Consider the following 25,228-nt stretch of genomic DNA (forward strand, 5'->3'; position numbering starts at 1 on the left):
ACATAATGAACTTCTGGGGAATTCCACCATATACTCGTGAAGCAATGGCAGTGAAAAAAGAAAATATTAGTATAACAGAAATCCCCCCCATTAAAGCTGACCTAGAGAAATGACCCATTAGGAAAGTCATGAAACGCAACAGGGTTAAGGAAAATCCACGATTCTCCATGGAATAAACTGTACTCAGAAACGTAGACAGTAGAGTTGATAATGTTTTCTTTGCGGTAAAAATACTCTACGTATCGGCCAAATGCCACAAGAGCAACAAACTAGAGTAGACCCCTCCTTTTCGGGCGACAGCTCTTTTCCCGCCAAGTGAGGTGGCTCTGAAAAGAGCCTTTGGGTTGCGATGCTCCGGCGCTCCTGAGGCAGCTCAGCGGCGGCTGATGTATCTGATGAGGGCCTTGGTGCCCTCGGCCACGGCGTGCTTGCCAAGGTCCCCCGGCAGCAGCAGGCGCACGGCGGTCTGGATCTCTCCGTACGAGATGGTGGAGCGCTTGGTGGAGCGGACCAGGCACGTGGCCTCGTCGGCGATGCGCTCGAAGATGTCCTTCGCGAACGAATCCAGGACGCTCACGGCCTCCTGAGACAGGCTCAGGCCCTCGTGAACCTGCCTCAGAACCCTGGGGAAATAGGTGGCGAAACTGTCGAGGCAGTGGCGGCGGCGGCGGCGGCGGCACCTTGGCTGCTTCTGCTTCGGGCTCTTCGGGGCGCCTTCCGTGGGCTCCGTGGTGCCCAGGCTTTCCTCAGAGGAAGCCTCAGAGCCGGGCTCAGCCATGCCAGAGGCGGTCTTTTGAAGGAAGGACGATGGCGACTGCTGAGGGCTGGCGGCCCATTTATAGCGCGGCCTATCTGCAGTCACCGGCAAGCTCCCTACCTGATTGGATAAAATGCAACCCAGGGAGGCCTATCTCCAAGCCACGCCTTGTCAGGTGATTGCATGCCCTCCTGCTTGGCATCACGTCCACCAATCAGACCTCTGAACTTCCTGTGACCTCCAGCAGAGAATTTCTGCAACATGCCGCATCGAGCAAAAGGTCAACTGACAACAACTGCTGATTGATGCCTACGGTATGAGATCTTTGAAAAGACTTCACCAGAAACACTCAAATGCTAGCGAGTTCAGTTTCCGTGCCTTAAGAGCCTGACCTCCCCAACCCAAGTCCATGCCACATCAGAGCGAGTCCGGCCACTTTGGGGCCAGTTTCCTTCAACCCAGAATCTACTCTTTCCAGGGCTGAGCCGCTGTGGCTTGACCAGGAACTGTCAGACATGACCAGCAGAGTGCTCCTGGAAATCATGGGACACGCTTGACCAACGACTGCCTCCAGTTCTAATCAAAACCCTCAGTGCATCAAGGAAAGACGGAGGATGGCCAAACCACTTTCTGCAAAGATAGAACATGAAGTAAAATGGGGAGCCTTATAGAAATACTAGAAATAGTTACTATTTACCAAATTTAAAATTCTTTTCTTCCCATTACTTGAGTCGCCCAGATACCTCACATACTTGAATTCATGAGTAAATATAAGAGCTATTAGCTGAAGAAAAGATTACTCTAATTCTCTGAGAAACTACCAGAGTGAGAGAAAAAGAATCAATAAGAGGGAAGTATTTCAAAATGAAAACTATATTCCTTTCAAAAGTCTATTATGTTGGGGGCCCGCCCCGTTTCCAGGTGGTTAAGTTCACATGCTCCACTTTGGCGGCCCAGGGTCTCGCCAGTTCGAATCCTGGGCACGGACACGGCACTGCTCATCAAGCCATGCTGAGGCGGCATCCTACATGCCACAACTAGAAGGACCCACAACGAAGAATACACAACTATGTACCGGGGGGCTTTGGGGAGAAAAAGGAAAAAAAAAATAAAATCTTTAAAAATATGCAGCTATGTACCGGGGGGCTTTGGGAGAAAAAGGAAAAATGCAATCTTAATAAAAAAGCTCTATTATAATATAGGCAGAGGCATTTCTTTAACGAATCTCTATAAAAATAAATTACAGGACTCGAACCAAAAGGGCTTAAGAAGAATTGAAGAAATGGAGGTCTTCAATGAGCTAGGATCCCATAGGTCAGGCTTACAAGAGTATGTCCTGTGAGACTTTCAACAAACAGCTAATTCTACTCGTATTAAAGTGATTCCAATCCTCAAGTGAAAAAAGCTACTTTTTATTACTAGAAAATATATGATGATGAGAAAACCGCTGAAGAAGTTTTACCACAGGGAATGATTTGGACCATGATGACAGTGTATATGAACCCCAAAGCTACATGAGGACACTCTTGTGATTACAAACTCTCAAGGACACTTTCCACCATCCGAAATCAAGGACGTGGAATAGAATTTTCTTTGCCATCTTCCTTTCTCTCTAGGAAAACTCCAGTTTTTCATTAAGGGTCCAGTCATTCAAGCATCTACAGTTATGAAAGGTCTCAGTGAACTGTAACTTCCATCACTTTTCACACGAAGCTGAGCATTTAAAATCACGTAGATAATGATTTTGTCAAGTTATTTTTCATGGTCTGAATGGAAGATTTTTACATTTTCTACCCCATTTGTTGTCCAAATCAGAAGTATAAGGGAGCCCTAAAAATATAAACCAGGCTGGAGTCACCAAAGGGTGTTCAGCTGATGTCTAAAGGACTCTTCAATTTGAGGGACACCTCACAGTCACATACCGCTGCCATGGAGGGGCCTATCCACGTGGGTGTCCAGCTGGATAGGCAGATCCTTTACTTGGCAGCTCAGATCCTTGAAACAACAAGGCAGAAGCTATGTGTCCTCTTAAAGATTATCTCTGTAATGGGTATAACATCACTTCCTCCATCCTCCTTTGGTCAAAGCAATTACAGGCCCGCAGAGAGTCAAGAACAGGGGAAATCTGAGATGCCTTTTCAATGCAAGAAGTGTCCAGGAGTGAGCAGCCTTCAAGAGTCTAACAAACAGTGCCACACAACACATCCGCTTTGAGATGCTGCTGGGTGTCACGTACATGATAGGTCCATACAACCAAGTCCTTGTTTCCCTGAGCCACAGTAGAAAACTCTGGAATACTTCTTCACTTGACTTCCCCCTGCCTGGGTGATCTCGCACATGTAATGTTCCCCTATAATCCAGGCCAGAAAGTTCACCTTAAGTGGCGCGACGTTCCTAACTTTAGTGGACATCCTCTCCCATCCCTGTATCCATGGACATAGAGGACTATAGATACAGACATAGGGTTGGCAGAAAGGAGAATGTATCAAGCCCGTACATGCTGAAAAGAACTGTACCAGAAACTGGTCCCAATTCCAGAGTTCCCTATTTGGGACCACTGAGTTTTCCCAATTTCCTCACAGTCCTTTCCTTTCAGGGGTCCCCTAAGACCTGACACTTTCATTGTAATCCATCCCTCTCCACCTTGCCTACAAAGGTACATAGCCTCAGAGTCATAAGTGAGGCAGGTTTGGGGTCACAGAGGGAATCGAAGGAGGAGGAAAAGCAGAAACAGTCCCTGATATCTGCAATACCACCCTGCTGTATGCTTAAGAGAAACACTTGCCTAAGCGATTCCTAAAGTATTTCCTTTTCAGCTATTTAATCCAGAGAAGCATGGTTGTTGCTGCACACAAACACGGGATCGTTTACCCACCACACAGTAGGGCCAACAAGGAAAAAATCTGAAACGCCAGGCTTCTGGCAAGGAAAGAGGTTTACTATCGAAAGGCAGCCATATGAGGAGAAGCGAGTTAGAACTCAGATCCATCTCCTCGAATGGAAAGAGGTAGAGGGTTTTACGTGGGGTTTTAGGTAGGGGAAGGGGAGCTTGTAACCTTGCTAATTGGTGCCTTCCCACCAGCCTGCATCTGCCCTTGAAGACTGAATTGCTTTTCCCTTGACTTACTGGACTTTTCTGGTTAGGTTTCATCTTCAGCCTGCCTTTGGCCTTGAAGCCTGAATTTCTTTTCACTTAACTCTCTGGACTTTTCTGGTTAGTTTTCATCTTCAGCCTGCCTTTGGCCGCGAAGACTAAATCTTGATGTCTGCACCTTGACATTCAGGGAAAGACAGCTCACTCCTATACTAAGGAGGGACAGAAAGACCTGGTTAGTTTTAAACAACAGTTGCTTATGCTGAATACACACAGCTGCAGTTAGGAAAGCTTATCTCATAGTTTTTCTTCTCTTCTTCTAGCCCAGAGAAGATTTTTTAGCATCTTCATCCTCAGTTTCGATCCCCACTGTCTCATAATTATTCCCCAGTCTTGAGGAATGGAGGGGAAGACCTCTCTGGCTGCTTCCTCCTGTGAAAGTGTGAAGATCAGGATCAGTGGAATGAGACTCTCTAACCTTTATCTTAAAATATTTTGGGGTAGCAGGTCGGGAGAGTGAGATGTGCTTTGCATGACTAATATTTTAGTACTCTGATCAATGACTTTGGAACAACACTGAAGTTCACATTTTATAATTACATAAATGGCCACAGAGATTAGCAAAATAGAAAGCCCAAATTTTAGTATCCCCTCTGCATAATGGACCTCAATCCTTGGGGAATCTAGGCAAAGAGGCCTGTAAACCAATCAAGGTTCGTGCCCAGAAACTCAGGTGACATGTGATGTAGCCAAGTAGCCTGCTGTCCAGTAGTCCAACAGGTAAGGTAAGAACCTGGGAGTCATTCCTTCCATTTCTTTAGGAGACCATCTTCTGTATAGCAACTTGTGGTCTGTCAGGGGTTCATTTGTCCATTGAGAAAAGTCAGCATCCAGATTATGAAGTCATCCAAAGTTGGGGTGATCCCAGTTGTGATGTTTTAATATGGCCTGGCTCCTGTTTCCTGTGGCATTTCTTGTATGGTCCCATCCAGCAGGGATGAAGTCCAGGATTTCAACAGGACCCAGCCTCTAGGACAAAGATGGTGCAGAGAAACATCTGACGACATTTCGCTCCTTGATTTGAGTTCCCTCCAGGTCTTTTGGCTCATCTTTAGAACACAGGAAGGCTCTTCCAAAGTTAGGCCTATATCGTGGAAGCAGGTAACTAGATATTTAATAAGAAGCATTTCTAGAGACACGAGAAGAAAAACAAGGTTATTGATTGGAGCAAACTGTAAATCAATTTCTGTGAACAAGGGATGGTCAGCCAAGAGGATCTCTAGAGGTCAGGGTTGAAGCACCCCCTGCAGTTTAAAACTTCTCCGATGATGTCACCAGGCATTCAGGCAAAGCTATTGAGTGGGTTAGGGAGCAAGTGGTGTGAAGATTGTCCAAACATGGAGTATCGTGGTGCTCCCTCTTACGTTTATACCAAGTTGTCCAGCTTCAGTTTGCAGGCCTTCAGGAAAAAGGGTGGTTTTAGTTTTCAATGATCCCAAATGAAAAGGACAGAAAAAAATTGAAAACGTTAATCTGGAGTTCTGTACCAGATGTTTAAGGAAACTAGAAGAATTCAGGATCCACTGCAGTTTACAGATAGAAAACAAAAATCTCAAAGACACTTAACAGAACCAGCAGCCCTAGATAAATTATATACTCCTCTTCTTTTTCTTTTTTCTTTTTTCTTTTCTTTTCTTTTTTTTTTTTTTTGCTGGGGAAAGTGGCCCTGAGCTAACATGTGTTGCCAATCTTCCTCTTTTGGCTTGATTAAGATTCATCCTGAGCTAGTATTTTTCCCGATCTAGCTTTATTTTGCATGTGGGTTGCTGCCACAGCATGGCCATCAATGAGTGGTGTAAGTCCACACCTGGGAATGAAACCCGTGTTACCAAAGTGTAGCATGGCCAATTTAGCCACTAGGTCTCTGGACCAGCCCCCTAATATTCTTAAGTAATTATGATTAACAGCATAAAACCAATCAAAGGAAAAAACAGCAGGCCAGAAACCAACCCGTTACTCTCTGTGCCACTAAGGTGAACAGCCCAGGAAGACTCTTTCTGGTTCCGTTTTAAATTTAAGTTTTTAGTCTCTTTTGAGTTCATTATTGTGAGTGGTATAAGGTAAGGTTCTAATTTCATTCTTGTATAGATGGTTGTGCAGTTTTCCCAGCACCATTTACTGAACAGACCATATTTCCCTTTGAGTATCCTTGGCTCCTTGTCCAATACTAGGTGCCCATTGATAAGTGGGTTTATTTCCGGACGCTCTATTCTGTTCCTTTGTTCTAGATGTGTCTTGTTAGGCCAGTACCTTGCTGTTTTGACTGCTATAACTTTGTCATGTAGTTTGAAACGAGGAAGTGTGATGCCTCCAGCTTTGCTCTACATTCTCAGGATTGCTCTTGCTATTTGGGGTCTTTTGTGGCTCCATACCTATTTTAGGATTGCTTTTTCTCTTTCTGTGAAAAATTCCATTGGATTTTGATAGGGATTGCATTGAATCTACAGATGGCGTTGGGTGATATGGACATTTTAACAATATAAATTCTTCCGCTCCATGAACACAGGATATCTTTCCATTTGTTTGTGTCTTCTTTAATTTCTTTCTTCAAAGTCTCATAGTTTTCAGTGTACAGATCTTTCCCCTCCTTGGTCAGGTGTATTCCTCACTGTATGCTTTTGTAAGTGGGATTGTTTCCTTTATTTCTTTTCAGATGTTATGTTGTAGGCAGATAGAAGCACAGCTGTCTTCTGTTTGTCGGTATTGTACCCTGCCACTTTACTGAATTGATTGAGTAGCTCAAACAGTTTTTTGGTGGAATCTTTAGGATTTTCTCTATAGAAGATCATATGATCTCCAGAGACAAGTGAACTTCTTTCTTTCCTCTTTGGATGCCTTTTATTTCTTTTTCCTGCCTGATTGCTCTGGCTAGGATTTCTAGTACTATGCTGAATAGGAGTGGTGAGAGTGGGCATCCTTTTCTCATTCCTGATCTTAGAGGAAAAGCTTTCAACCTTTCACCACTGAGCATCTTGAAAAGGGATATGCTATTAATTGTCAAGTCTTTCCCCTTTATGTTTTGTTTTTCTCCCCATGATAGTTTCTTAGAGAATTAATCATTTTTTTTAACCAACAGTTCTGCTATTAATCCACCAATCCAAGTATGTGGGATACATTTTGGGACCTAAGCAATGGCAAGAAAAGAATTTTAAAATTGGTGACTGTTTAAGTATTTTTCTAAGTATTCCATTTGTGTCTGTGTTCTGTGTTTGGAGACTGCAGTTGTCTTATTTCACCTTTTTCTGTCTCCCTGAGGGTTCTGATCAAATCCAGAGGCAGAAGTTGGCTAATTGCATCCCTTAATTTCCATGAAAACCCTGCTGCCCATGTCAGATATTTCCTGCTCTATCCAGAGTGGCATAGCCCAGGACAACAGGAGATTCCCACAGGGTTGGAGGGAAGGGACCCAAAGTGGCCAGAGTCATTCTGATGGCAACAGGGACTTGGGAGATGGAGGTCGCAGTCTCTCAAGGAGCTAAAACAAATTTCTACAATTTGGGTGCTTTTGGTACGATCTTTCCAAAGTTCCTCTTTTGGGGCATGAATCGGCTGACGTCATCAGATGATCTTTTGCCCTATACGGCATCTTTCAAAAACGTTCTGCTGAAGGTCACAGGTAGTTTAGAAGTTGACAGATTCCCACACTGGCTGGTGGGTGTGATGCCAAGCAGGAGGATGACCGGTCACATGTGACAGGGTGCCAGTTAGCGCGTTGCATTTCATCCAATCACATAGAGAGTTTGCCGATGACGTCAGAGAGGTAGCGCCATGAATGCGCCACCACCTCTCAGCGGCTGCCATTGTTCTTCCTTCAAAACTGCTGCAGCACCAACTCTGACATGGCTGAGCCCGGCTCTGAGCCTTCCTCTGAGGAAAGCCTCGGCACCACGGAACCCACGGAAGCCGACCCGAAGAGTCTGAAGCAGAAGCAGCCAAGGCGCCGCCGCCGCCGCCGCCGCCGCCGCCGCTGCCGCTGCCTCGACAGTTTCGCCACCTATTTCCCCAGGGTTCTGAGGCAGGTTCACGAGGGCCTGAGCCTGTCTCAGGAGGCCGTGAGCGTCCTGGATTCGTTCGCGAAGGACATCTTCGAGCGCATCGCCGACGAGGCCACGTGCCTGGTCCGCTCCACCAAGCGCTCCACCATCTCGTACGGAGAGATCCAGACCGCTGTGCGCCTGCTGCTGCCGGGAGACCTTGGCAAGCACGCCGTGGCCGAGGGCACCAAGGCCCTCATCAGATACATCAGCCGCCGCTGAGCTGCCTCAGGAGCGCCGGAGCATCGCAACCCAAAGGCTCTTTTCAGAGCCACCTCACTTGGCGGGAAAAGAGCTGTCGCCCGAAAAGGAGGGATCTACTCTAGTTTGGTGATCGTGTGGCATTCGGCTAAAAGGTAAAGTATTTTTACCATAAAGGAAATATTATTGGCTATACTTTATATATATTTGAGTACAGTTTATTCCACGGGAAATCCTGGATTTTCCTTGACCTTGTTACGTTTCCCGGCTTTCCTAAACCGTCGTTTCTCTTAGATGTTTCTCTAGGTCAGCCTTAAGGGGGAGTATTTTTGTTATAGTGATATTTTCCTTTTTCACTCTCATTCTCTCACAAACGTACGGTGCAATTTTCCCGAAGTTTGTTATGTGTGGTATACAACAGATAAGTGTAGAAGCAGATATGAGAATCCCTCTGACTTTGTTAGGCCAGTTTGTTAAGTTGATTTTCAAATATCTGAGACAATGCCCGTCCCTAATCATTTAAAAAATTATTTTGTATTTGAATTTGTAATTTCCGTTAATGTAATATAATGGTTCTTCATTATTTTTAAATGAATTTTAAAATAAATTCTTTAAAATTACTCTTTTAATATTTCGGGCAGTTAATACTGGCAGATATTACTGACATAGTAACTCCTGGTGTTTCTATTTATTTCTGAAAGTGTGAAGTTCCCTGAGGCTAAACTGTTGTAGAGTTTTAGTCATTTGCAGTATCATCTGGTCAACTGAAAATATTTAGACTCTTTTTCAGTGTTTAAACTTTTTAAAAATTTAATTGCCAAGTTTTCACAAATAGTTCTAAATCAAAATGCTGATAAAAAGCTTCCTTGTCACATTTCTGACTCTAATAGGAATGATAGTGGCATTTCATCAGCAAAGGTGATATTGGGATTTTGTTTGAGGTCTATGTGCTCAGAATAACAATTTCGGTTTTCTAGGTCTTTTAAATGACTTAATAGCTATCACAATGCCCTTTCAGTGGTTTTGGCAGCTTTGGGAACATTTTTTTCTCTTGGTTTATTTAAGTAAACTATAGTGATAGATTTTCCAATGTTAAATTCTCCTTTAATTTATGGACGGGAACCCCTTAATCGAGGCACTTGGAGGAATTATGTAGCCTAGAGGTACTGTGTGATCTTCTTGCTGAAGCCCTTTAGGCCTGCCTTCCAGTCAGAGGTGATCTGCAATCTATAAGTTTATCCGAGATCTTCCATTGCTCCTAATTTTATCAACATTCACAACTATTTCTGAACCTCATTTAAATGCAAGCCCTACACTAATCACCTTACTTCACTCTCCAGTTCATTCCTCCTTCTTGGAAAGGAGTTGTTGTCACAATACCTGAGTAATTGATTTTGCATCTTCTCACCAGAAGGGCTCCAAGATGCCCTGACTAAGATGAAGAATGTCAATGTGCTGCCTGGAGCTTTCTGCTCTACCTACCTCTAGAAGGTGCTGAAACAGGTTCGGCCCGATGACAGCATCTATTCGGAGGATATGACCCTCATGTGCCCCGCTGTTAGTGATATTCGCCCTCATTGAGTAAACTAGTTTGGGAGCACCCAGTCAGCAGATCGGAAGATTTTTCTTCAGAATCCTGTGAGCTTAGGAAATAAGAATATGGTCAATTAAAGTACTTGTTTTCATGGGAAGACTACTGGTGTGAGATCAAAGTTGACTTACCAGGTTGTTCCTTCTCTCTTTTCCATTTCATTATATGCGTGGTCTAGAATTTTCTTTTTTGACCAAATGTCCTGTGCTTTAATTAGTCTTAACTTGATTTCAGAAAGTTATTTGCTTTTAGATTTTTTTCTCACTTTATTTTACATTTTCATCACATTTTAAAATTCACAGATAACTTGCTTACTAACCTGTGTAACAGATCGTCACGTTCAATTCTTATTAGAACTGCTTAATACAGTCACTTGGGGACTTTGTTTTCCCTTGTTCGCTACTTCTGCATCGAGGCCTTCCTGACTTCCTAATCTAAAGCACTGCTCTCTCCCCCATTGCACACATATATTTTTTCTTCATAAGATTATTTTGTTCATATTTGTTTGCTTATTTATCTGTGAACTTCATGAGAAGACAGACCTTGTCTCATGTGCTGTCGTGTATCAGTGGTGGGAACTGTGTTTGGCACTTTAGCAGAGACTCAATATTTGTTGAGCAACTGTGTGAAGATTGAGGAGAGTGGATTTGCTGGCACCCCACAGCAGTCAGTGATGGGTTGGAGAAGAAAAGCCAAAGTGCAGTGGGTTGAGGAGTGAGTGGGAGGTGCGGAATGGAGATAGAAATAGAGTACTCTTTCACAGAAAAGGGTTACTACTGGTCAGTAAGTAGGAAGACAGAGATGCGGTATCACAGGAGAGTTTTGGGGGATTAGAGAGATCTGAGAATGTTTAGAGGTACTCGATAATCGTGGTGGAATCTCCCTTAATGCTATTGATGTTAGATTTCTATCATCACCACCATACCTCTGCCATACTAATTTCCGTAAAATACCACTTTCATCACCCCAGTGGATCGATTCTATATTCCTCCACCGTGGATGTAAGTCCTCCAGCAAAGTAGCATTCCATCTGGCTCTGTCATTTATAGGCTGGGTGACAATAGGCAGCTGGCTGAATTTCTCTGAAACTTAATTTCTTCATCTGTCAGTTGAAGGGACCCACACCTATCTTAACAGGATAGAGAACGGTAGCTGGGCCCTCTCTCCAACCCCATTCCTGGCAGTCCTTCAAGAAGGCTCAGCTTCCATCGGGCCCTGTTTTCTCCTTCCTACTGCAGAGAGGCTCTGGGCTCCGTCAGTTCTCTATGAGCGCTGACCAGTTAAATGCTCTTTCTGAATCAAATGCTCCTTGCAGATTTGTTGGTTCCAGGCATTGAGAATACAAAGCAACACCAATGGGTAACATTTCAAGAGGATTTACCAGGTGTTGGGAGCGTTATATACATTTAGTTTTAATCTAACAAACAGATAACACTTAATATACTGTAGGAATAGTTCTAAGCACTTCAAATGTGTTAGCTCATTTAACCCTCGTAACAATCCCATGCTACAGATGGGAAGACTAAGGCACGGAAATGTTAAGTATGTTGCTCGACGTCACTTAGCCAGTAAGTGGTAGAGCTGGGATTTGAAACGGGACACCTGCCTCTGGATTTTGTGCACCCCATCATTACACTGGAAAATCCCTCCCTTAAGCTTAACAAGAATCCAGTGAAGCAGGCACTATTGCTATCCTCCATTTTACCCTGAGGATCAGAGAAATTAGGTTACTATCCTGAAGTCACACAGCTAGTAAGTGGTAGACCAGATTTTGGCAAGGTTTGTCTGACTCCTAAGATGATAACTGTTTTGATGACGTGTAACTATTGCAATCATTCCTCTAACAGTTCATGCTTTTTCCATGAGTGCCTATCACCTATACGATTGTTTAAATACAGCTATTTTAATGAACTCGTTTTCAAGATGTTTTTGTATTTTCCTAGCCTTCACATCTACTGAATCACAGATAACAAGGTATTTATATGTTTGTAACTCCCATTAAACTGCATAACTGTTTAAAAAGTCTGTGTGCCACTTAACATCATCTCATGTGCCTGCTGAGGCATGTACACCACACTTTGGGATAGGTTACATTATGTAACACGCTTAACCCACAGTCTACCCTTCATCACCAAAGTTGTGTTCAAACTCCTTTTCCTAAAAAACGCGTGGGATGTAGGTTTCTTTCCTGGAGTCAGAGAGGTAAAATGCATTTAGTGATGTTCCTAGAGGAGTCCCGACTCAGTGGTCAGAACATGGCTTGCATTCCGGTGGATGCTGGTGATGCTTTGTGGGTGGAGGTGGAGAGGCAGTGTGGGAGAATCATTCATCCTGCACAGCAGAGCTGAGGAAAACATTGACCTACTCTCTAAGAATGTTTTACTTTTACTCCGACAGGCTGCTGTGTTAGAAAGAAGGGTAGCAGAGTGGGCTCTATATGTAAAAATGTGCTGGGGCTGGCCTGGTGACATAGTGGTTAAGTTCGCACGCTCTACTTCGGTGGCCCAGGCTTCACAGTTTCGGATCCCGGGCGCAGACCTAGAACTGCTGAAGCCACACTGTTGTGGCATCTCACATAAATCAGAGGAAGATCGGGACAGATGTTAGCTCAGCGACAGTCTTCCTCAAGCAAAATGAAGAAGATTGGCAACAGTGTTAGCGCAGGGCAAATCTTCCTCACACACACGCAAAAAATGTGCTGAAGAATATGAGGGGCCAAGGGGTTGAACACCTGCCTGAGATGTCAGGATAGTCTTGGATGATGCTTCAAAAAAATGACCAATTTCAAATCACCACAATTGGCAGTAAAACGTGTGGCAGGGGCCAGAAAAGCAAGCCCTGTCCAGTTGTTCTGCCAAGGCTAAACCCTCGCTAAAAAAGGGAATGACTGGGGGTGCTTAGCAGCCAACGGGGCCCTTTTTATATCCACTTCAGGTACACGGTTGAAGAAAATTAGCTTGTGGACAGGAAGGCCAGGGCTGGGAGAATGGGCTGACTTCTTGTGTTTGTGGGAGGAATGATACAGATCAAACTTACTGAGAGTTCATTACGTCTATTGTGTTAAGCATTGTGCTTCCATTATCTCATTTAATGCTCACAACAAGCCTGTGAGGTAGTACTGTTATCATTCCCTTTTTACAGATGAGAAAACACAGGCTCGGAGGGCTTCCCTAATGGCACACAACTGGTAAATGGTAAAGCTGGGATTTGTACCCAGGCCTGTCTGACTTCGAAGCGTGTAAAACCAGGCCATGGCCTGCCAGCTGAAATGTTTTGTTTGGCCTGCAATGTTTCCAATGAAACATTTAAAAATTGGGGGGTTTGACAATTAGAAATGTGTATTTCTAGCTTCTCTGGAAAAAACTCAGATGATCTGGCAACATTGGGCTCGTATTCTCCACAGGCTGCTAGAGCTGAGTAGAGACTGCCCTCCTTGGATGGGGCTTGTCTTCTCTAGTTCTTTATATATATTTTATTAAAATATATACATATTATTGAGGGACAATTCACATACAACATTATATTAGTTTCAGGTATATGACATAATGATTCGATATTTGTATATGTTGTGAAAAGATCAACACAACAGGTCCAGTCAACATCCATCACCATACGTAGTTACAGAATTTTTTTGTCTGTGAGGAGAACTTTTAAGATTACTCTCTTAGCAACTTTCATATAGCAAGACGGTATTATTAACTGTAGTTGCCATGCTGTACATTACATTCCCATTACTTGTTTATTTTATAACTGGAAGTTTGTACCTTTGACTCCCTTCACCCGTTTCGCCCACCCCTTACACCCCACCTACAGGAACCACAATTTTGTTCTCTGTATCTATGAGCTTGGCTTTTTTTCTGGATGCCGCAGATAAGGGAGATCATGCAGTGTTTGTTATTCTCTCTGACTTACCTCACTTAGCGTAATGTCCTCAAGATCCATCCATGTTGTTGCAAGTGGCAAGATTTCATTCTTTTTAGGGCTGAATAATATTCCATTGTGTGTATATATACATGCCACATCTTCTTTATTCATTCAACCATCAGTGGGCACTTAGGTCATTTCCACGTGTTAGCTATTGTAAATAATGCTGCAGTGCCCATGGGGGTGCATATATCTTTTTGAGTTATTGTTCTCATTTTTTTGCGTAAATACCCAGAAGTGGAATTGCTGGATCCTATGATAGTTCTATTTTTAATTTTTTGAGGGACCTCCATGTTAGTCGCTGCACCGATTTACATTCCCACCAGCAGTACACAAGGGTTCTCTTTTCTCCACATCCTCGCTGACGCTTGTTATTGCTTGTCTTTGTGATAATAGGCGTTTTAACAGATGTGAGGTGATATCTCATTGTGGTTTTGATTTGCATTGCCCTGAAGTGATGTTGAGCATCTTTTCATATACGTGTTGGTCATCTGTATGTCTTCTGTGGAAAAATATCTATTCAGATCTTCTGCTCATTTTTAAGTCAGAGGGGTTTTTTTTTTGCTATTGAGCTGTGTGAGCTCTTTATATATTTTGGATATTAACTCCTTGTCAGATGTATGCAAATATTTTCTCTCATTTCATTTTGTTGATGATTTCCTTCACTTTGTAGAAGTTTTTTAGTTTGATGTAGTCCCATTTGTTTATTTTTGCTTTTCTTGTCCTTGTTTTCGGTGTCAGATCCAAAAAGCCATCGCCAAGACTGATGTCATGGAGCTTGCTGCATATGTTTTCTTCTAAGAGTATAATGGTTTCAGGTCTCACATTCAAGTCTTTAATCCACTTTGAAGTGGTTTTTGTGTACAGTGTAAGACAGTGGTCCAGTTTCATTGTTTTGTGTAGGGCTGTCTAGTTTTCCCGACACCATTTATTGAAGAGACTGCCTTTTCCACATTGTATATTCTTGGCTCTTTTGTCATAAGTTAATTAACCATATATGTGTGGGTTTATTTCTGGGCTCTATATTTTGTTTCATAGATTTGCGTGTCTGTTTTTATGCCAATATCATACTGTTTTGGTTACTATAGCTTTTTAATATAGTTTGAAATCAGGGAGTGTGATGCCTCCAGCTTTGCTCTTCTTTCTCAATATTGCTTTGGCTACTTGGGGTCTTTTGTGGTTCCATACAAATTTTAGGATTGTTTGTTCTATTTCTGTGAAAATTGCCATTGGCGTTTTGTTAGAGATTGCATTGAATCTGTCGATTCCTTTGGATAGTATGGACATTTTAACAATATTAATTCTTTCCATTCATGAGCACAGAATATCTTTCCATTTGTTTGTGTTTTCCTTAATTTCTTTCATTAATGTCTTATAGTTTTCAGTGTACCAGTCTTTCACCTCTTTGGTTAAATTTATTCCTAGGTATTTTATTATTTTTGATGCAATTGTAAATGGGAGTTTTTTTCTTAATTTCTCTTTCTGTTAGTTCATTATTATTGTATAGAAATGGAACATATTTTTGTATATCAACTTTGTATCCTGCAATTTTACTGAATTCATTTATCACTTCTAACAGTTTTTTGGTGGAGTCTTTATGGTTTTCAATATATAATATTAGGTACCCTGCAAATAGTGACAGTTTCACTTCTTCCTTTACAATTTGAATGTCTTTTTATTTCTTTTTCTTGCCTAATTGCTCTGGCTAGGACTTTCAATATTATGTGTGATAAAAGTGACAAGAGTGGGCATTCTTGTGTTGTTCCTGATCTTAGAGGAAAAGCTTTCAGCTTTTTACCGTTGAGTATAAAATGTTAGCTTTGGACTTCTTATATACAGTCTTTGTTATATTGAGTTATGTTCCCTATATTCCCGCTTTGTTGAGAGTTTTTATCATAAGTGGATGTTGAATTTTGTGAAATGCTTTTTCTGCATATATAGAGATGATTTTATGCTTTTTATCCTTCATTTGTTAATATGGTGTATTACATTTTTTGATTTGTGTACATTGAACCATCCTTGTATCCCAGGGATAAATCCCACTTAATCATGATGAATGATCTTTTCAACGTGCTGTTGAATTCGGTTTGCTCATATTGTGTTGAGAATTTTTGCATCTATACTCGTCAGGGATATTGGTCTATACTTTTCTTTACTTGTAGTGTCCTTGTCTGGATTTGGCATCAGGGTAATGCTGGACTTATGAAATGAGTTTGGGAATGTTCCTTCTTCTTCAATTTTCTGGAGGAGTTTGGGAAGGATTGGCATTAATTCTTCTGTAAAAGTTTGGTAGACTTCACCAGTGAAACAATCTGATTTTGGGCTTTTCTTTTTTGGAAGATTTTTGATTACTGGTTAAATCTCCTTACTTGATATTGGTCTCTTCAGATTTTCTATTCTTTCATGAGTTAATCTTGGAAGGTTGTATGTTTTAGGAATTTATCCATTTCTTCTAGGTATTCTAGTTTGTTGGCACATGATTGTTCATAGTATAGTCTCTCATGATCCTTTGAATTTTTGTGGTATCAGCTATAACGTCTCCTCTTTCATTTCTTATTTTATGTATTTGAGTCCTCTTTCTGTTTTTTCTGAGTTAGTCTAGCTAAAGATTTGTCAATTTTATTTATCTTTTCAAAAAAACAGCTCTGAGTTTCACTGATCTTTTCCATGGTTTTTCTGGAATCTGTTTCGTTTATTTCTGCTCTGATCTTTGTTATTTCCTTCCTTCTGCTAACTTTTGCTTAGTTTTCTCTTCTTTTTCTAGTTCTTTATGGTGAAAAGTTAGATTGTTTGGTATCATTGTTGTTTCTTAATGTAGCTGTTTATCACTATAAACATCCCTCTTAGAACCACTTTTGCAGCAACCCATATGTTTTGATATGTTGTGCTTCCATTTTCATTGTTTCAAAATATTTCTTGATTTCTCTTTTGATTTTTCCTTTGACCCATTTGTTATCCAGGAGCATGTTGTTTAGTCTCCACACATTTGTGAATTTTCCAGCTTTCCTCTTGTGATTGATCTCTTGTTTCATACCATTGTAGTTAGAGTAGATACTTGGTATGATTTCAGTGTTCTTAGATTTGTTAAGATTTGTTTATGAACTGTTGTGTGTTCTATCCTGGAGAATGTTCCATGTGTACTTGAGAAGAAGGTGCATTCTGCTGCTGTTGAATGAAATGTTCTGTATGTGTCTGTTAGGTCCATTTGTCCAAAGTATGATTCAAGTTCATTATTGCCTTGTTGATTTTCTCTATGGATGATCTATCCAATGTTGAAAGTGGGGTATTGAAGTCTCCTACTATTATTGTATTGTTGTCTATTTCTCCTTTCAATTTTGTTAGGGTGCTCCAATGTTTGGTGCATATATATTTATGATTGTTATATATTCCTGAAGACTTGACCCCCTTATTATTATATAATGATCATCTTTGTCTCTTGTTACCATTTTTGGCTTAAAGCCTATTTTGTCTGACGTTAGTTTAGCTAACCCTGATCTCTTTCAGTTTCCACCTGCATGGAATATCTTTTGCCACCCCTTCACTTTGAATCTACATGTGTCCTTAGAGCTGAAGTGAGTCTCTTGTGGGTAGCATACAGTTGGATCTTGCTTTTTTATCTATCCGGTCACTGTGCCGTTTGATTGGAGAATTCAACCCATTAACAGAGTAATTATTGATAGGTAAGGACTTACTAATGCCATGTTATCATTTGTTTTCTGGCTGTTTTGTAGTTCCATTTTTCTCTTCCTTTCTTGATGCATTCCTTCATAAATCAAATATTTTCCATAGTGCTATACTTTGATTCCCCACTGTATCTTTCATGTATCTATTTCAGATTTTTGCTTTGTGGTTCCCATGAGGTTTACACAAAACATCTTATAGATATAACAGTCTATTTTATGCTGATAACAATTTACCATTGATTGCATAAAAAAATCTCTATCCTTTTATTCCCTCTCTTTTATATTTTGTATGCTAGCATTTACATTTTTAATTGTGTATCCATTAACAAATTGTTGAAACTATAGCTATTTTTAATACTTTTATCTGTTAACCTTTATTGTAGATTTATGTAGTTAATACATCACCATATTACAGTAATAGTGTATTTTGAATCTGACTATATGCTTGCCTTTATCAATGTGTTATATATTTTCATGGGTTTTTATTACAAATTAGGATCCTTTTGTTTTGGCTTGAAGACTCATTTCAGCATTTCCTATAATGCAGGTCTACTGGTAATGAGTTCCCTGAGCTTTTGTTTATTAGGGGAAGTCTTTCTTTCACCTTCAATTCTGAAAAACAACTTTTCTGGGTAAAGTATTCTTGATTGGCAGTTTCTTTCTTTTAGTGGTTTGAATATATCATCTCATTCTTTTCTGGCATTTAAGGTTTCTGCTAAAAAATCCACTGATGGGGCTGGCCCCGTGGCCGAGTGGTTAAGTTCGCGCGCTCCGCTGCAGGCAGCCCAGTGTTTCGTTGGTTCGAATCCTGGGCGCGGACATGGCACTGCTCGTCAGACCACGCTGAGGCAGCGTCCCACATGCCACAACTAGAGGAACCCACAACGAAGAATACACAACTATGTACCGGGGGGGTTTGGGGAGAAAAAGGAAAAAATAAAATCTTTAAAAAAAAAAAAAAAAATCCACTGATAGCTTCATGAGGATTTCCTTGTATGACAGACTTTTTTTTTCCTCTTGCTCATTTAAAAATTCTCTCTTTATCATTTGCTTCAGAAAATTTTATTATTATGTGTCTTGGAGAAGAATGTTTTGGATTGAAATTTTGAGGTGACCTATTAGCTTCATGAACTTGGATGTCTAAATCTCTCTTCATGTTTGGGACTTTCCAGCCATTATTTCTTTAAATAAGCTTTCTACTCATTTCTCCTTCCCTCCTTGAGTGTCAATAATTTATATATTATTTCTTCTGATGGTGTCCCAAAATTCCCATAAGCTTTCTTTATTGCTTTTCATTCTTTTTTCTTCTTGCTCTTCTAATTGTATGGTCTTGTTTGATATGTTTTCTGGTGGCTCACAGATTCTCTCTTCTGCTTGTCCAAGTCTTCCATTGAAGCTCTCTATTGAATTATTCAATTAAGTTATTGGATTTCTTCACCTCGAAAATTTCTGGTTTGTTCTTTTTTATGTTTCCCATCTCTTTGTTGAGCTTCTCATTTTGTTGTTGTATTGTTTTCCTATCGTTAATTTGTTTATCTGTGTTCTCCCGTAGCTCTCTGAGCATCTGTAGAACAATTATTTTGAACTCTTTGTCAGACAGTTTTTGAATTTCCATTTTTAGGGGGCCAGTTTCTGGAGGTTTACTGCATTCCTTTGGTGGAAACATGTTTCTCTGATTCTTCCTGATCACTGTAGCCTTGTGTAGGTGTCTGTGCATTTGAAGAAGCAGTCACCTCTTCCAGATTTCAGAAAGGGTAGCCTTTCACTTGTGGATGGAGGCACACTGGATTGTGCTATAACCTTGGGTCTACTGGTGCAGGGCACTAAGTGCAGGAGCATATGGTCATCCTGAGTACAAGGGGGTGTGATGTCTCTTTAGCTCAGGCGACTGGGGTCTGCAGTATCAACAACTGTGTTTCTTGGTGAGCACTGCAGGGGGAGCGCAGTGACTGCAAAGGCTGTTGGGCTCCAAAGCAGTGCCTCCAGGACTGGTGTCTAGGGACCAGGGCATGCAGCAGTGGTGGCCCAAGCCAGTGGTGTCACACTCTCAGCTGTAAGGGCCTACTGCAGGTGCTTGTGTAGTGGCAGAGACACTTGCAGACACACTTGTAGTGATGGGGCCTAGGGCACGTAGCAATGTTCGGGTCAAACTATGCACTCTTTGGCATCTGTGGAGGACCTGGATGTCTGTGTGCTCTCCTGTGGCTTAACACTCTACCACCAGGCATTCACACAGCAGTGGATGGCAGTAAGAGTGTGAGGTTGGGGGATATGCAGCTCCACATCTGAGGGACCAGCTCAGGTGGGAATGGTGTTGCTGGCCAGTGACAGAAGGCAGAATCTGATTCCTAACCACAAGGAACTGCACAGTGGCCCTTGGTGTGTTCACCCTTGGCTACATACTCTCCCTTCCATGCATGCATACTGTACTAGAGGATGATGATAAGCATCAGGCCATGGCATGCAGGTGCACAGCTGGAAGGGCTAGCCCCAAGTGCAGGCAAGCTGGTGGAATCAGCCAAGGGTGCTGGTGTCTTGCACTTACACAGCTGCTAGAAAACTGGGCTGGCTGCCAGCTTAACTCCTGGGTTGTGATGGAGGCATGGAGGGACCCAGGAGGCTAATGTCCTACACTTACACAGCCACAGAGAGCTTTGATGGCTACTTCTGAGGTTCCAGGCTCTGGCAAGTTGGGGAGGGGTAGGAAGGGGTGGGGAGGAAACAGTGAATGAGTGAGGCATAGCTGTCTTTAGCGAACTTAAATACCTCTGGGACAGCTGGTGGGATCTACACAGTCAGAAAGTGACTTTGTCAGTGGTGGAAGCTGCTGAGTTTGTCCACAGAAATGTCCCTGTGAACCATAATCACTCCTGTTTTGTCTTTGCTAATAATAGCCTTTGCTTTTCTCCCTTGTTCCTAGCCAACTTTCTTTGTCAAGCTGGGTGGGGTGAAACTGAAGCTGGACCTTCACACAGTGGCAGAAGATGCTAGAGGAGCTGGCCACCCACTCCACTTTTCCTTCCAGGGGGGAGAAATTCTTACTAGCTGGGACATTCTTTCCTTGCCATGAGCAATGCTTGCTTGGAGGATGGAATGATTCAGGGAAAGCAAACTTGTCTTCCTTCTCTTTTTGTTGAATTGTTCTCTGGGCTTTTGTGATTGTTGTTGTTGTTGTTCCAATGTATTAATAGAATTTCCTAAGTGGAATCTAGAAGTCTCCTGGAGTTGTTTTTGTTCATAGACAGCTGTCTAATCATTGATACTGTGAAAGAATGGGGAAACTGAGATCTCCTAAATCCCCATTTTCCCCCAAAGCTGGTATTAACCCATCTAAGGAAAGAATACTGGGTTTGTATAAAGGAAAGAATTCAGTATGCTAGTCCAAATACTATCATTGGCACAGTAATTGTGCACCCTATTTCTCCTTAAACAAAATTCCCAGTGGTGTATGACAAAATACCTGGATAAGCATCAAGGAGACCCAAAATCATATGGTCTTTGTGTAACTACATCCGCCATGGATTGACATTGTGCACCATGGCCTCTGTAGGAATATCTTAAAGAAGAAGGAGTTACATAACGGACTAATTTCAAATTTTCAGAAGAATCCTGGGGCAGCAACAGAGTATGTGAGGGGTAAACTGGCCATGTCACAACCCTCAGATGGATGCCAGGCAACATGGCAAGGACTTTATTGATGACCTCCTAGAGGGGACTCTTGGTGCTCTCACATTCCACTAATGTCCACCAATGACCCTAGATTTATTTATAAGTTCCCTCCTATAATAGGAAAGAGTAAAAGTCCACTTTTTGAAGCTTAGTCCTCTCCCATCCTACATTCATTCCCCTATTACTCAGTAGTGATAGGCCATGATCAAAGAGGAGGTGGGTAATGATGGATCAGAAATCAGGATCAACCCCTTTATTGGTTCATGCACTGGGAGCTGGGTCTCAATCTTGCCAATTTAATGAGGTGTTTTTATTTTGTCAGGTTCATTTGCTTGGAGATGAAAAGAAAAAAGAAAAGCCAGGGGCTGACCCAGTGACCTAGTAGTTAGGTTTGTGCACTCTGTTTTGGTGGCCCAGGATTTGCAGGTTCAGATCCCAGGCGTGGACCTGTGCACCACTCTTCAAGCCATGCTGTGGCAGCATCCTACATACAAAATAGAGGAAGATTGGCAACAGATGTTAGCTCAGGGCCAATCTTCCTTGCCAAAAAAAAAAAATTATGTTCCCTGAGGAAAAATACCCTGTTGAGTGAGGGGGAATAATTTTAATACTATTAATTGGTACCATTTTTCTAAAATTTGATGGATGATACAGGAGATATGTCCACTCAGTGGTCTGGATTCACATCCTTATCATCATGATTAAAAGCATACAATTAATCAAGGAAACGGACAGCTGGTAAAGAATTATACCAACTTCCTCCTCAATCTGTGAGGCTGAGTAATGCTGGAAAACTTTTATTGGTGCAGCCCAAGACACTTGATCACATATTGGGCCAATGACTGGAGCTGCAGGTTCTTCACTAGCTAATTCAGAGCTTAGTGCACTGATAGGTTTCAAGGCAGGCCACTCCAGAATATGCCACTTCAGCATATTGATTATTTTGAATTAAAGTTACTTGAGAAACAGCCAGTGCAAGAAGAACACTCTGACCCTTCTTTGTTCCCCTGAAACCAGGAAACAAAGCTCCCATGGGAAGGTATCCTCCCTATGCTGGGAGGATGGAGGGCATCCTGATCACCAGAGATAGAGAATTCAGGGTAGAGGAAGCTGTATAAGTAAACTTTGTTACTTCTTAATTAACTTGCTGCATCAGGCCCAAAATGACTTGTTTTGTCAAATCTTCACAAATAATTGTTTCTTTGTCTAAAAGGGTATATAAACAGCCTGCTTGAGCATCATATTGTTATGATCTCCCATACATACAGATTAAATTGTTTTTCTCCTATTAATGTCTTGTGTTAATTTTATGATTAGTCCAGCTGCAAGAACTCAAGAGGAGTAAGGGGAAAATTTCTCCCTCCTCATCAGTTTTTGAAAGAAAGCCAGTGGAATCACTGCTTGGAAAACTTCTTTCCCCTGGGACTACTGAAGAGGAAGAGATCCTGGGATGTCTGAGAGAAGCTGGGAGAAGGTAAGCATTTCTTACCACTCCAGCCTTTCAGATCTCTGTCTACAGGATCTGGTGGGAATGAAAGTGGTAAGAGTCTCTTTTTTTCTTCTCTCCCTCTCTCTCAGTTTAGATTACCAGGAGAAAATATTTTTAGACCTAGTGCCTTGGGCATAGTGGCTGGTAAAAATATAGTATGAGCACTCTTGTTTACCATTGATCCTTTTCTTCCAGAGGTGTTCATTGTTTTATTTTGTCTACTCCGTGACCAATATGAATATTCTCTCTGGTCCCTGCTGGTCAGAGGATACGTATGCATCTGGTGGACAGTCAAATAGGCTGTGGATCCAAGCTTAGGGAATCTTAAAAATCTGGTGAACTTTTGTCTTGGTAAGTCAGCCTATCCTGTACAAAAGGGGAGGAAACATATGATTCCTTGTGTTTTGGAACAACTGTTTAAAAATAGGGCTCCTACCCGCCCCATGGCCTAGTGGTTAAGTTTGGCATGCTCTGCTTTGGAGGCCTGGGTTTGGCTCCTGGGTGCAGACCTACACTGCGTTGGCAGCCATTCTGTTCCAGTGACCAACTTACAAAATAGAGGCAGGTTTGCATAGATGTTAGCTCAGGGTGAATCTTCCTCAAGCAAAAAGAAAAACAAAACAAAAACAAGACCCTTCATAGTTACTGCTTGTGCTTTCTGTACACTAATTCTTGGAGTGAACTGTGTGGATCTTAAGAAGGCTGCATCCTTTTTCCTCTCCTTTGGGGATGACTCTTTCATCCATGGTTAAGCCATAGAAAGGTTTATTGGTTTGAGTCACTGTTAAGAAGATCCTGATCATCAATAGCCAGATGATGGACCCTTTGAATTGGAAAAAGTTTTAAATTGAAAAGTTTTAGAGAGCTCCCATGTGAAACAATTGTTTTAGTTGTATCTGTGGAAAGACACAATTATTAGTGAGTTTTATAGTGTACCTGATTCATGGGTAAAATTTTAAAACAAAAGCTATAAGATCTTTGTTTATGTCTATCTGTGTGTTATGCATGTCTACGTGTGTGTGTTAGAGGTGTATGATTTTTTTCTACCTCTGGATTGTATTGCCAAAACTAATGTGTAAAGAGCTCTATGCAGTTGGCTTAAAATAAATTAAGTAATTTCTAAATCTCATAGATATAATAGAAACTAATCCAAATGGCTTTCCAAGTTCACATGGTCTGAGATAATCTTTGGCAAATAAAAGCTAGCTTAAGTTTGGTTTAATTAAAATAGGTCTGTCTTCAGAGTTATCAGGATTAAAACTAATGCAGATAAGTAACTTTTATTCTGCCTGGCTTTGCTAGTCAAATAAGTTCATATTATATCTTTTACAAAATTTGTCAGCAAGAAAAATCACTTAGGATTATGACTGACTTTGTCTAATATCTAATGAAGTTTTTGTAGGTAATCTAAACATAATTGTTAAGTACAAATTATTTAAATAGATGTAAATGTGAAAAGAATTTCTAGGTGAACCTTTTAGCAAACAGTTTTCAAAATCTTTTGGTTACTCAAAACCTCAAAGTTTTGCGAGTGAAGTTAAATAATGAGTTAAGTCAAATTCATTGGATATCTAGATCATCTCCAAATAAAATAAAATAAAATACTGAAACATTACTAAAAATAGCTTTATCTACTTTTGGCTTCCTGTGAGAGGAAGTAAAGATATTTGAGTCTATTTGTAAACATATTTTCTTCCCCATTGGAAAATTTATTATGAGGAAGAATATACTTCTAAAAATTTTGAAATGTGTGTGTAAGTTTGTTAACCTATGACACAATGCTAAAATATGATAGGCAGTTCTCAATTGCCTGCTTCCTAGTTTTCACTGGAAAGCAAAAATTACAAATAAAAGAACTATGTGAGGAACTGAGAATACAAAATGAACCGAAAGAAAATGTAAGAAAATTTAAACTACCAAGCATGAATTAACTGAGCAAACTGTGTATACTGATGCTGAGAGAATGCAGGCAAAGCAGCAAGTGCCCCTTTGGAAGGGGAGCAGTGGAGCTCCCATAAGAGCTTTCCCTTACTGTGGAAGGATGTACTGTAACTTCTTGTTTTTCAAACTGTGGTCATAGACAGTTGGTGAATTACAATTAACATTTATTTGAATTTAAAATGTACACAGTATCTTTATTTATTTGGGTGGATTGATGATATATATCAAATTCTGTCTGTAATTTGTAAATAGATTTATTATAGATTTATTTATTATCTATATATGAATGAAAGAGAATAATTTCATAAAGTGCAAAATAGAATGCATACATGGCATATACCAAAAATAGGAAATACATGTCAGTTTATTAAACTTTTATTTCAGTTACTTACATGGTTTTATACATGTAAGTGCGTGCTGGGCCATAATATGCACTGTATTTCTTACTGTGGAATGATCCAACATGTTTGAAATACACTCATCTTATACTACAGTAAACTGAACAACCGAAAGTTCTGTGCCTCCAACTGAAAAGGCCAATACAAAAACAACTAGCTTTTCTGTCCTGTACAGACACAATGATAACTCCTCAAGGCCAGGCTGTAATCACTCTTTGATAGGCTCATACTTTTTGTTGCCTTGTCTACTTATTTATTTTTTACTTTTTAATTTTTTTGGTGAGGAAGATTGTACCTGAATTAACATCCGTTCCAGTATTCCTCTATTTTGTATGTGGGACACTGCCACAGCATGGCTGATGAATGGTGTGCAGGTCCACGGCCTGG

General features: G+C 41.1%; 2 protein-coding genes across 2 annotated transcripts; one reads left to right on the forward strand and one right to left on the reverse strand.

The window, feature by feature from the left end:
• Nucleotides 1-366: 366 nt before the first annotated feature.
• LOC139080967 (histone H2B type W-T-like) lies at nucleotides 367-778 on the reverse strand. The gene has a single exon (XM_070604005.1). The coding sequence runs from the start codon at nucleotides 776-778 to the stop codon at nucleotides 374-376; it is 405 nt and encodes a 134-aa protein (XP_070460106.1). The 3' UTR covers nucleotides 367-373.
• A 6,972-nt stretch (nucleotides 779-7,750) lies between these two features.
• LOC139081161 (histone H2B type W-T-like) lies at nucleotides 7,751-8,167 on the forward strand. The gene has a single exon (XM_070606124.1). It carries the CDS (start codon nucleotides 7,751-7,753, stop codon nucleotides 8,165-8,167), a length of 417 nt encoding a protein of 138 aa, XP_070462225.1.
• Nucleotides 8,168-25,228: the final 17,061 nt, after the last annotated feature.

This window comes from Equus przewalskii, chromosome X (genome assembly GCF_037783145.1).
Source record: "Equus przewalskii isolate Varuska chromosome X, EquPr2, whole genome shotgun sequence".
NCBI classification, from domain to species: Eukaryota; Metazoa; Chordata; class Mammalia; order Perissodactyla; family Equidae; genus Equus; species Equus przewalskii.